Below are 13,041 nucleotides of genomic sequence, written 5' to 3'. Positions count from 1 at the left end.
ACTACCGGCCTCCTTTTTCCCCTCAGAAACGTCCCTCCCCTCTCCGGGCGGCCAAATGGTTCCGCCCAGCCGCTCCGCCCGAGGAAAGCGAGAAGGGGAAGCGAGGCCCGGCGAGCACCAGCGCGCAAAGGCGGCGGCCTCGGGCGTCGCTTTGGACCCGGCTGACCGGGAGGGCGGAAGGGCGGAGTGGGTGAGGAGGGGGAGAGGCGTGAGGCGCGTGACGGGAAGAAGGCGACGTTTCTTGGGAAACGAAAACCAAACCCGAAGAGCCAAAAACTTCCACAGAGGGAAAAAAGAGAAGCCGGGCGGGGCGGTTGCAGAAGCGGAAGGGAAGCCGAGAGAGAGAGAGAGAGCCAGGCCGCGGCGTGGGTAAGGCGGGAAGGGCCGCTTCGGAAGAGCAGCGCGGAATTAGGGGGGAGACGGAGAGAAAAAACACGGCTGCCCTTTGGGTGCAAGTCGCGGCTTCCTCCTCCTCCTCCTCCTCCCTCGCTGGGGCAGCTCCGGCCATTCTGAGGGGGGGGGAAGGGATGGGGGGGTCTTCTGGGTTTTTATTTCACTTCTTTTAAATTGGATGTTGGGTGTTGGGTGTCTTTGTAACCTGAAGCTGCATCTGACATGAATAAAGAATTCAGAGAGAAAGTTAGTAAGTAAGAGTGAGTTTGTGTTTGTGTGTTTGTGTGTGTATTGTGTGTTTGTGTCTCTGTGTGTATTGTGTATGTGTGTTTCTGTGTGTGTGTCTGTGTTTCTGTGTGTGTGTGTTTCTGTGTGTGTGTGTTTGTGTCTCTGTATTGTGTGTGTGTGTTTCTGTGTGTGTGTCTGTGTTACTGTGTGTGTGTGTTTCTGTGTGTGTGTGTTTCTGTGTGTGTTTCTGTGTGTGTGTGTTTCTGTGTGTGTGTGTTTCTGTGTGTGTGTGTTTCTGTGTGTGTGTTTCTGTGTGTTTCTGTGTTTCTGTGTGTGTGTTTCTGTGTGTGTGTGTTTCTGTGTGTTTCTGTGTTTCTGTGTGTGTGTTTCTGTGTGTGTGTTTCTGTGTGTTTCTGTGTTTCTGTGTGTGTGTTTCTGTGTGTGTGTGTTTCTGTGTGTTTCTGTGTTTCTGTGTGTGTGTTTCTGTGTGTGTGTTTCTGTGTGTTTGTGTGTGTCTGTGTGTGTTTCTGTGTTTGTGTGCTTGTGTGTGTTTCTCTGTGTTTCTGTGTTTCTGTGTGTGTGTTTCTGTGTGTGTGTTTCTGTGTGTGTCTGTGTGTCTGTGTGTGTTTCTGTGTTTGTGTGCTTGTGTGTGTTTCTGTGTGTTTCTGTGTGTGTGTTTGTGTTTCTGTGTTTCTGTGTGTGTGTTTGTGTGTGTGTGTGTGCACCTACTTGGGAGGAAGGGAGGAAGAGTAAAGGCAGCAACAACCCTCCTCGGCTGCCAATGTTGTTTTAAGGGTGAAGTCAGGGTGAAGTCGGGACAAGATCCCCCCCCCAAAGATCCCCCCCCGGCTCCCCTTCGCCACCCGCTCTGGACGGGGGCAGCCCTCCCGTTGCTCTCCGCATTAGGCGGTGGTTTTTCTTTCTTCCTTTTACAATTCCGGAAGGCTCTTTTTAAGCAGAAGTGAAGCTTTTGGTTTTTTTTCTTTCAGAACAAGAGAGATGGATGGTGAGGAGGCCTGAGGGAAGCACAGGTAGTCCTCGACTTACAACGGTTCGTTTAGTGACCAAAGTCACAACGGCGCTGCGAAACAGTGGCTTATGGCCGTTTCCCACGCTTACGGCCCTGGCATAATCCCTGGGGTCTTGTGATGTGATCAAAAACTCGAACGCTTTGGCACAACGGACTCGTATTTATGCCGGTCGCGGTATAACCGGGCTCACGTGGTCACCTTTTGTGACCTCCTGACAAGCAAAGTCAACGGGGGGAGCCAGATTCAGTTAAACGGCCGTGTTACTTACTCAGCAACTGTAGCGATTCATTTAACGGCTGTGGCAAGGAAGGTCATAAAACGGAGGAAAATTCACTTGGCAGATGTTTCCCTTAGCGGCAGAAACGTTGGGCTCAATTGTGGTTGTAAGTCGAGGACTAGCTATAACTGGAAGTGTAGTTTTCAGGATGCGGTGTTGCTTTTTCCCGTCCCTCAGTCTTTCTTCAGAGTTGTTGGGGCAGCCACACTTCCGTAAAAATAGTTTTATTTTCCTATTGGTTTTAAGCGTTTAAACGAGGGTGTCACAAAGCTTTACTTGTATTATAAATCTGTTGCTGGGCAAGAATTAATCTGAGGAAGCCTTGGGCGTTTGGGATGGTTTTACCCAGAAAGGTATTCTTAAGCATTGAGATGTCCGGAGAAAGGACTCGGGAAGACAGTCATCAGGGAAAATACCTTATATGAAATTACTAGCAATATGATGAACATCTAGTGACAGTGGCTTTACTTTTTGTATCTCCAAGTTAAAAAGACCAGGCTGCAGAAATATATTTTGAAAATATCTTTGGGTAGGACGGATAATGTTGAAGTAGCCGTTGCTTCTGTCCCATTCTGATCATCCTCAACCAGCGTGGAATTGGGAATTTCAACTGTGAATTAGGCAGACCTGATTTTTCTGTAAATGGGAGACAGTCTGTCAACCGAGTGCCTGTCAACTCTAGGGGGGAAAATGCAATTCTGTCTTTGGTAATCAAACAACTGCAACCATCAGAGAAATATATATAAAGTTTTTAAAAAATAAAGTCAGAAGTCAGGAACAATTGCTAAAAATATTAGATAGGACATTAATCAAGTACAGCAGTGGTCTCCAACGTTGGCAACTTTAAGACTTGTGGACTTCAACTCCCAGAGTTTTGCTGGCTGAGGAACTCTGGGAGTTGAAGTCCACAAGTCTTAAAGTTGCCAACGTTGGAGACCACTGAAGTACAGCATATTCTTTTATGGTTGTCTCTTACGTTTGTGTGTCTTTATTTCCAGTTAAGGGCTGATTATTATGACCCAGACCTGAATCATAATGTATAATGTGCTTATAATGCATAATGGCTAGGAATGAAATATGCATCTGGAACTTTAGTGCTTACTTAAATCCATCTGCCAGGCATAATGGAAGAAAGCTTGAAAACATCCCTTCCCTGCTAATAACTAGGCAGTCATGTGCACCTGTGAAACTGCCTGCAAAATACAGCAGTTACATCTTATTAGTGTTCCCTAAGTAGCCTCGAGGTTGTGTGTGCAACTTCATTTTCCTGAAAGTGTGGAATACAACCGAGTAAGGGTAAGAACAGAGTGAAAGAAGCCATAGTTGGCTATAACCACTGGTTATGTTTTTGTTTAGCTCTTGACTCTGTCCTTGCTTACTCATGGTTTACTTAACCATGTTTGCCTGAATTGACCTGGATGTTTAGATTCACACAACATATCAAACCATGTACCGATTACACTGACTGGATTTATATAATATATTGTGTCACAAATTAGCCAACCATAATTTTGTCTAAGCTGTTCTGCAGGGCCATTTTATAAGTCCAGGCCTTGTGGAAGGCACTAAATCAAGGAACTATAGCTATCTTGCCAGCCAGCTGTCCCCCATGCCATCTTTAGTTTTCTCCCCAGAAAGCACTTTTCATAGATGGTATGTGCAATTCTTGATGTTTTTTTTTAAAAAAAACATAGCTAAATAAGTTCATTACAGGTATATATTTACACATTTAATTGCCATCACAGACATGACATTCTTCTATAGGTCAGTGTTTGGATTCAGAGCCACACTAATATGGCCAGTGACAGGTACCAAGAAGCAATGTGCGATACTTTATCTCAGTGTTAATTGCAGAGGTACAGTATATGCAAGAAATCCAAGAAACCTTTGCACTGCTACTAATAATGCATAAGTTGGACTTTCATTTGATGTTTACTTAATGAGATTGTTGAGTAATTATTATTGGATTACACAAAATTCTGAGCCATTTTGGTTATACAAAAAGTTTTACCCAAACTGAAGGAGCTCTTAGTGCAGTGTGTAAACTGAGTCTGTACAACTTCTTAGAACTATGGGTAATGTATGTATTTCTATACTGTATAGAGCATTTTGTCTTCTTATTTTTTTTCTACAGATGGCCATGAGAATTTGGTTGCTGCTGACTACATGGGCAAAAGTTCAAGATTTTTAAGTGGACCTTAAGCGGATGCTCCCCAGACCATCTCAACATAAGTAGAAAACATGAATCTTCAAAATGATGAGGCAACATCTACATCCATATTTGCCTGGAATTATTTACTGTGGGAAGTTCGTTTGGCATTGGTGGCCTTTGGCTTCTTTTTCTACTTGGGAATATTTTGCTTTTCACATTTTTGGTCTTCCTGGTTGAGCAGAACTTACCGCTCTTTGTCAGCGAAGGAGAAAGTCTTTTGGAACCTGGCTGCTACACGAGGCGTGTTCGGCATCCAGAGCTGCGTGGCTGGCTTCTGGGCCTTACTCCTAGATCCAGTTTTTCACGCTGACAAGGTTTATTCCCAGCAGGACTGGAGTTGGTTCAGTTGCCTCATAGCCTCCGGCTTCTTTCTGCTGGAAAATGTAGCCGTTCACGTCTCTAATTTTATCTTTAAAACTTTTGATTCATTCGTAGTTGCTCACCATTTTTTGGCCTTTGGTGGATTTTTGGGTCTGATAATCAACATAAAATCTGGACATTACATACCTTTGATGGGGATGCTACTTGAGATGAGTACTCCTTTCACTTGCATATCTTGGATACTTCTAAAGGTGAGCGAGAAGTGAGCAAAGAACAGCTATAGTTGCTACATAAAATTACCTATCTTGTCTGGACTAGTTCCCAGTGGGAATCCATATGGCAAAACAGGCTAGAATTGCAGCAATTCTGGGAGCATTTTATTTCTCAAAGTTCAGGCTGCAATTCTCACTCTTCCCTTTTTTTCTTGCTGAATCTCCTATCTAGAATCTAATCCTCCATCTCCTCTCTGTTGTTGTATGCATTTCCAGAGGCTCTGACTGATCAGGCCTTGACCCGTGTCTGAGTACATAGCTGCTTGGAGGTCCTCACTGCTAGTGTTCTTCATCTACCAACAGATGTAACTGTTACAGAAGAGTGTCATAATAAATGCTCACTTGAAAAGATTAGCCGATTCTCAGATCTAGAACATTTAAGTGGTAGAGCAACAGGTAGGAGTAACCCGACTGAATAATTAATTTTAATAGGTCATGAATCTTGAGTGAGCTTTTCTGGATGGAATATTAAATCTATTAATTCAATATTGTGTTTATTAAATTTGCTACTTTAAATTTAAATGTAACTTTAAATTTCGTGACCCGACAAAAGCGCGAACGTCATAAGCGCGCCGACAACACTGCGGCGCTAAAACCGCGATCTCAAAAGCGCGCCGACAGAAGCGCGATTTAAGGTAAGGGTTAGGGTTAGGGTTAGATTCAGGGTTCCGTTACAGTGCGCTTCTGTTGGCGCGCTTTAGGGCTAATTAGTCGCTCATTCATCGCGCTGTTTTGTCACCGCGCTTTAGTCACCGCGGTTTAGTCAGGCATGCTTTTGTTGTGCGCGCATTTGTGGTGGAACCTTAAATTTAACTTATGACTGTGTTTTAGACTACAAATGCATCCAAAACACCCGTTCTGGAAAAATATTGTAGAATCAATGAATCTGGTTGGGGTAAAAAAATATTCTGTACTTGTCCCCAGCCAGTTTGGGGATGATGGGAAATATCACTGGAAGGATGATGAAGCATTTGAGATTCAAAATAATGCTGGTAGAAATTAGCCATGTAGTTTTCAATTCCATTCAATTGTCCTAATCTTGTGTGTGTGTGTGTGTGTGTGTGTGTGTGTGTGAGAGAGAGAGAGAGAGAGAGAGAGAGCGCTCTGTCCTTTTCCTTTATAGTTAATAAGAATGTTGAGTTACATGAACTGTAATCTGACCTAAAACAGTTCATGTTGATAATTAGTGCGCATTCCAATGAAGAATTAAAGTTGTATTAAGAATTTCAATGCATGACAGGTTTGGCACATGGGAGAGATCCACCACATCAAATGTAAGACTACTGTTATCTGTGAGGTTGTTTTAAGTAGTTAAATAAGATGAAATACATATAGTGTCCCGTTCTACAACATTGTGAACTAGATACATAATTGGAGTTTTTCCCCCTGTGACATGGAACCATAGATTAAGATGCTATTTTTGTGGATTGCTTGTTTGACTGCCCCACAATACCACCAATCCAAGATGATAACCTTGAGCTCTGTTTGGAGAATGTTTATTTCTTGCAACTACATTCTGATGTCAACAAACGTTCATCACTTTTGAGGAAGTTATGTAAGACCTTGTATGGGAAGTCATGACATAATATAACATCTTCTCTTTTTCTAAAACCATAAGGGGAAGTTAACTATATGCGTCATTAGGAAAGATAAGGGAAATGACAGCAAAGGGAACCCACATACACTTTTGCTCCCTTCATTTGGAGGTGGCAGAGAAAGCGATAAGGAGATTTGTAGATGCAACCGTTCAGAAGCTCTCCCATAAAGCTGCTTTTTTGGGATAAGTGTGTTTTACAATCTTTTGAATATGCCACTTTGAGTCCACTTGTGGTCATTCAGCTTTATGAATTTACTATATGAATAGTATTCCTTTAAAGCAATAGAATTCTCTATACAGTCTACATGATACTATAGACCAGTGTTTCTCAACCTTGGCCACTTGAAGATGTCTGGACTTCAACTCCCAGAATTCCCCAGCCAGCGAATGCTGGCTGGGGAATTCTGGGAATTGAAGTCCAGACATCTTCAAGTGGCCAAGGTTGAGAAACACTGCTATAGACTATACTTTAGACTGCAAATTTAAAACAGCATTGTACTGTAAACATTCATGACAGAAATGCAAACAATTTAGACAGTATTTCAGTTTATGCTTATGTGTTAATTTGAAATCTAAAGCCAGGTCAAAAATTGTGTCACAAATGCTTATTACTTAATGTACGGGTGGGATGTTTATAATCTTTTAGACACTGCTGAGCTCCAAAACAGCTCATCCTGTGTCTGGGGGTGATGGGAGCTTTGTTTAAACATTGGGAAGACCATAAGCTTGCCAACCCCAACTCAGCATAGTAATAAGTAGGACTAGAGAGCAAAAAGGAAAAAAAAATAGATGGTTCCAAATGGTGGTTGGTTCGTACATTATGCTGAGCCATAATATAGTTAGTTTGAGCCCAACCATTGTAATATGTAAAGGACAATGTGTCCTTATGATATACATTATTATTACTTTAATCTCTGGGAATTGGCAGAAGTATAGCAGTGGCAAAATTATGTTAGTAGAGGAGGTAAAAGGGATACTGGTGCCTGTTATTCTAAGTTATACTTTCACAATCTAGGCTGAATATATTATGTGAGCCCAACCTGCCTCTTCTAGATTAAAATAACTATGGAAAATAAGAGAGTAAATTATATGAACCCAACCAGTCCTTTCTAGATTTGAATATTAAAAGTAAAAGAGAATAGGTACATCAGTTATGGTTAATGATACTTTTGATTTATAAAGATTGAAAATCTGGATAATCACTTGTGAAAATATTCTTATTAATATTTTGAACCTAATTGTAAGTAACATCAATTGAAAAACTTTTTACTATCTTTGACTAGTTATGAACTACCCACTATTACATATTAGGTGAAGAACTGCTTTGTCAGACTATGGTCTTTCCAAGCAGATATGATCTCCAGGATTTCTTTCAAAATATTAAGGAACAATTAAATTCATAGGAACAACTGAGCAATTTAAACACTGTGGGTTATTATGCTTCGATATGAATGTCAAGATCAAGTAGGTATCATTTACTTAGATTTTGCCGAGTTGTGCTAGGAGGTTCCTGACCATCTGTTTATGTTTAGGTGAAATAATCACAGCAATTTTGGAACCTGACTCAAAATTCAAATGTTTCCTTTGAGATACTGCTGGCATTGAACATACTGTACTGGTATAATATTAACTGAGTTCACATAAAACATGATTTATATTGCTAAGTAATGCCCTGAGTAAGTAAAAGAAAGGAGAGGTTAGAAATTTTCAGATTTCCCCTGCCTTAGGATTCAAGCTATTCTCTAGACCAGTGTTTTTCAACCACTGTGCCATGGCACACTAGTGTGCCGTGACATAGTGTAAGGTGTGCCGTGGGAAAATTACTTTATATATAGTCAATATAGGCACAGAGTTACATTTTTTAAACATTTTCTAATGGTGGTGTGCCTCGTGATTTTTTTCATGAAAAAAGTGTGCCTTTGCACAAAAAAGGTTGAAAAACACTGCTCTAGACTAGAGATATTGGGATAGGTGGGAGACCTTGCATGTTATAATAAGTTTATATCAGAATACTGAAGCCTCCAATTTAATATTATCCTTGTTAGAAGAGTACTTCGAACCCCATAAAGATGTTTAGTAAGATGGATTTAGAATAGTAAAGGACAAATTCATGTATATGTTGCCTTTATTATTTTTACAAATAGAGGAGACATTTTTCTCCTATTTTCTCCAAAACAACAACCCCATGAGGTGGGTTGGGCTGAGAGTATGATTGGCCCACGGACACCCAGCTGGCTTTTATGGCTAAGGTGGGACTAGAACTCACAGTCTCCCGCTTTCTAACATGTTACCTTAATTACTAGATTAAACTGGCTCTTTCTTCTCAATTGAATTCTACTTCCTACTAATACAGCCTGGGATAATGTGGCAGGAAACATCCTTCTTTTTTATCTAAATTAAGAGGTAGCCAGTACTGTTTTCCACGGATTTGATTAAACTCCACAGATGAAATCTAGATCTGTTGTGGAATAAGTCTGTTTTTGGAGCAGTCTTTGGAGCAGCTTTACTGGTATATTTTGGGACATTTTCTCCTGCATTTTCCAGTTCTGTAACTGATGTAGGGCATGGATTATAAAGCAAAAGATTATTTTTCCTTTGAGCGACGCTTTTCAGTCATGAGACAAAAAGGCATGAATTTGCTCGAATTGGAAGAACTTAAGCATACTTCCTAATGGTTGTTCTTGCTGACATTCCATTTTGTCCTCCAAAAGGTGATCCAGATGTTTAATCAAGTTTTTACTCACAAGCTAGTTTTGTTTCAGATTCCCTGCTTCTTTCATAACTTTCAACAAATTTGGAAGTAGTCACATTCTATAATGCTTTAACTTTGCAAGTATGGTTCTTGTTTCATGTGAAATACGTTTAAATTCTATCTATTTGGTATTTTAACTTGTTTTTGTTTTTTTCCCCTAGGCTGGCCGGGCTAATACTTTTCTTTGGAAGGCAAGTCAATGGATAATGATCCACATGTTTCACTGCCGCATGATGCTTACCTACCATATGTGGTGGGTGTGTCTTTCCAATTGGAATGCTGTGATGGAAAATCTGGGACTCTTATATTTTACTGTGTTATTAACAGGATTGAGCGCTGTTACCTTCATACTTAATCCCTACTGGACATACAAAAAGACTCTTCAACTTTCTTCTCCTGCTGACTGGAATTTTAGTGGTACAGCAATGAAAAATGGTTCGTCTGTGAAAGTAAACGGAGAAGCATTCCAGAAGAAAGGGCTCTGAAACTGACTTGGATCTCTACGGGTAGCCGTAAAATCTGGTCAGAAATAAATAAGATAGGACAACTGGGAATATGAAGCTGTGTCTTATCAAGGGATCTAAATTACTAGTTTCTAGTGATGTTACCTAATTGGGAATATTATTAATCTCATTTAATAAATGTTGCAGGTGTGTCCTAAATGTCGGGCATTCTTAGTCACATCTGGGAATATTCTATAAACCAGCAAAGTGCAGGAAAACAAACTGCCTCGTCTGTCCATCTTTAGAACCTGCATTGCTGCTTCCAGGACTTGCTATTTTGAACGTGTCAGCTCTAGGACAGATTACAGTCTAGAAAGGATTCTGGGTCTTGTCTCAAAGAATGTCCAAGAAATGGGGGTTTCTTTCCCATTGGATTGATCAATCTAAAATTGCACTTATTCCTTTTCATTTATATATGAATCAGTTTCTATGTAAAGTTTGCTACCTTATCTCAGTGTTTCTCAACCTTGGCAACTTGAAGATGTCTGGACTTCAACTCCCAGAATTCCCCAGCCAGCGAATGCTGGCTGGGGAATTCTGGGAGTTGAAGTCCAGACATCTTCAAGTTGCCAAGGTTGAGAAACACTGCCTTATCTAATGAACGCCAAATACCATTCCAGTTTAGTATCTCTTATGAGAAGGGAGGGGTAACATTACATTTCCCCCTAGAAAAGCACCAAAATGTTTAGCACCAATCCTAGAACATTATGAAATATAGTTTAAATTTGAAGAGTAATTGGAGATGGAAAATATGGTCATAACTTGGGTTTAACATTTTTGGAAAAACGTTGCTCTTTGACATGCAATATTACATAGTGGCTAGTACAAAAGCCTGTATGCCTTAAAGATAATAATCCAATAAGTAACACATTCAATTTTTGATATGGCACCTTAGGAAAGCTGCTGTTTTTCAATTTCATTAGGAGAGATTGAAGGTGATTGAGCTACCAGCTTTTTGCATCCCCACCTTTTAGACAGGAAAATAAACCAAATACAAATACAAAATTATAAAATTCTATTAAGTTCTGTTCTATCTGTTAATCCCAGGCCCTAAAATCCAAAAATCAACGTATAAATCTTAAAATTTATTTATTCCACTACTTAATTACTGCATAACAATTGCTGAAACTCAACCTTAACCTAATACTGTATTTCAATGGAAAGCTTGTTGAACACTGCCATCTAATGGCAGCTGTGACATACAAGTACCCATCTTATTTTAAACAAACGTGCTATAAAATTATCTGGAATATACAACTACTCTAAAAGATAAAGCATTGAGTTTGGTATATATTCTTTTACTATAGGAAATATAGAACGCATGATAATCTGAGATTAATGCTGTTATATTCAAGCTCAGTACGGAAATATGTAAATGAAATAGCTTGAAATATATCTTTCTCTTCCCACCCTAGTAAAATTAGTGAAAGGCAAGCGGTAAGACTGCACAAAACGTTGAAGTCTAAAGTTTTTTTTCCAATTTCTATCTTTTCCCTGTTTAGGAAACAGTATTACATTTGTGAAAGTTAGACATACCAGAAGTATTAAACATTTACTCTAGTCATTATTTGGAAAGAATAACAGTTCCGAGAGGCAAATTTTTGCATAATCTAAATGCATGTATGGAAACCTGGCTTGAATCTGTGCAGTTAATTTATCAATCAAATCTTAATGACCAGCATAATAATTAATCTAAGTTAAGGTAGTTATCTTAAATCATCTTCGATACTCTTCATTCTTGATATTTTGAATTATGCCATATTTCTAGCTAAAATGTTATTGGGAATGACGCAACTAATGTATTTTTCTTGACTAACTTACATTTTCTGAGTAGTAGCCACAATATGGGATGAAAAATTGAAAATTTGCATTCTGAAGATGGTTGTGACCATGTTTACAGTCTTCTGTCAAAAACAGACCCCCCCCAAAAGGCTAAATGACCCCCCCCCAAAAGGCTGGTTGACTCAGCCTTCCATCCTTCCGAGGTGGGTAAAATGAGGACCCAGATTGTTGGGGGCAATATGCTGACTCTGTAAACCGCTTAGAGAGGCCTGAAAGGCCTATGAAGCGGTATATAAGTCTACTGCTATTGCTATTGCTAATACAGATGGGATTGGGATCAAAATCCAATCAGGGTCATTTTAGAATAATTAGAATGTTCTCATTGGATACATCATTTCTGGAAGATAACAACCTGCCCATTGTTATTTTCTCTGAAAAAAATCACAGAAAAAATCTGTTTAATTGCATTTTCCCTGGGCTCTAGGCAAAATGACTGGTCTTCCCAGTCATAATGATTAGCATTTCTATAATGAACGAAGTATAAATTTTTCGTTTGCAATCCTTCAATGGCAGTTTATTTTGTGACCAAGACACTGGATCTCTTTCTAAATAGCAGAAGTTTACCAGTTTGCTTGTTTTTAATCAAAGTAGCAAAGTAGTTGCAGTTTGCACAACAAAAACTTTTTATTAAAACATTTGCACCTTGCAAAAATGGAAGCAATCAAATGGTAGATTGCCTATTGGTCACCGAAAAAGTTATATACATGTAGTATATATTATTTTCCTATGTTTCTGTGGGTGAGAAATTGCACTATGTATGGAATAACGTCTTAATGCTTGATCTATAATCAGGAGTAGTTAGTAAACAATTTCAGATATATTTGATGTACAACCCATAACTTAGTTGCCATGTGCAGTAGCCACTGTTTGTTTTTTAAATGAGTTTAATTTTTCTAGTTCACTTGCTAATATATAGCTTTTTTATTTATCTCAGTTGCCTACAATAATTCAGAGTTCAGTCTGTATTTTTCCCCTGACCAAATCAGTACTGTGATTTAGATGGGAATGCTGCTGCTAATGATTATTTTGATTAGAATTCCTCTCACTCCTGAATATATGTCATTTCTGTTCTGTTCCAAAAGAAGTCAGGCCACACCTCCATTCAATTTGATTTACTTTTTTTTTATTCCTTATGCATATGTAAGATGTATATGTGTAATAGTTTACCCTGCTGACATATTCGGTATTTGGTGGCAGCCTTAGTGCCACCACAGGCCCCACACCAAGAAATGGATGGGTAGAACTTATGCATTACTACAGAATGCTGTGATTGCAGGTTATGCGTCCTGACTAAAATGTAAAAGAGCTCTGTTAAATGGTTCTTTGCTGCTTGGCACCAAAAGAAAAAGTAGGTCCAAATAATAGAAATGGGAATTTTCCTGGGGCAGACCGTCAAATTTGCAACAGAAATAAGACTTTTTTTTCTCTCTTACGAGTATTTTTTAAAAAGTAGAATTGTTGGGATACAGTACACTTTTCAAAAAATGTAGAATAGCTAAGTAGAGTATTTTTTAAAGATGAATAGTGGGTGTTGGGCATCTGTAGTAGTCTAATAATGAAACCACGTGTTTAGATAGAATTTCATTTTTTATTCAAATGTGAGAGCTGAACTA

The 13,041-nt window shown here is 39.4% G+C and overlaps 1 protein-coding gene across 1 annotated transcript; it reads left to right on the top strand.

Annotated features, from left to right (window-relative positions):
* The first annotated feature begins 311 nt into the window (after nt 1-311).
* Nucleotides 312-10,031, top strand: CLN8 (CLN8 transmembrane ER and ERGIC protein). Its single transcript, XM_087718986.1, has 3 exons — nt 312-369; nt 4,064-4,713; nt 9,245-10,031. The coding sequence occupies exons 2-3, from the start codon at nt 4,171-4,173 to the stop codon at nt 9,566-9,568; spliced, it is 867 nt and encodes a 288-aa protein (XP_087575112.1). The 5' UTR covers nt 312-369; nt 4,064-4,170; the 3' UTR covers nt 9,569-10,031.
* The last annotated feature ends 3,010 nt before the right edge of the window (nt 10,032-13,041 follow it).

Source organism: Thamnophis sirtalis, unplaced genomic scaffold (genome assembly GCF_051295495.1).
Source record: "Thamnophis sirtalis isolate CommonGarterSnake01/CBP01778 unplaced genomic scaffold, rThaSir2_p1.2 scaffold_6, whole genome shotgun sequence".
Lineage (NCBI taxonomy): Eukaryota > Metazoa > Chordata > Lepidosauria > Squamata > Natricidae > Thamnophis > Thamnophis sirtalis.
The sequence above is the reverse complement of the archived record's forward strand: the minus strand, read 5'-3'. Positions and strand labels throughout refer to the sequence as shown.

What these genes read in the sequence shown, in the direction of transcription:
- CLN8 (XM_087718986.1), top strand. Translation starts at nt 4,171, where the DNA reads ATGAATCTTCAAAATGATGAGGCAACATCTACATCCATATTTGCCTGG. An exon ending in TATCTTGGATACTTCTAAAG is followed by an intron (nt 4,714 to 9,244) that starts GTGAGCGAGAAG and finishes TTTTTCCCCTAG; the next exon opens with GCTGGCCGGGCTAATACTTT.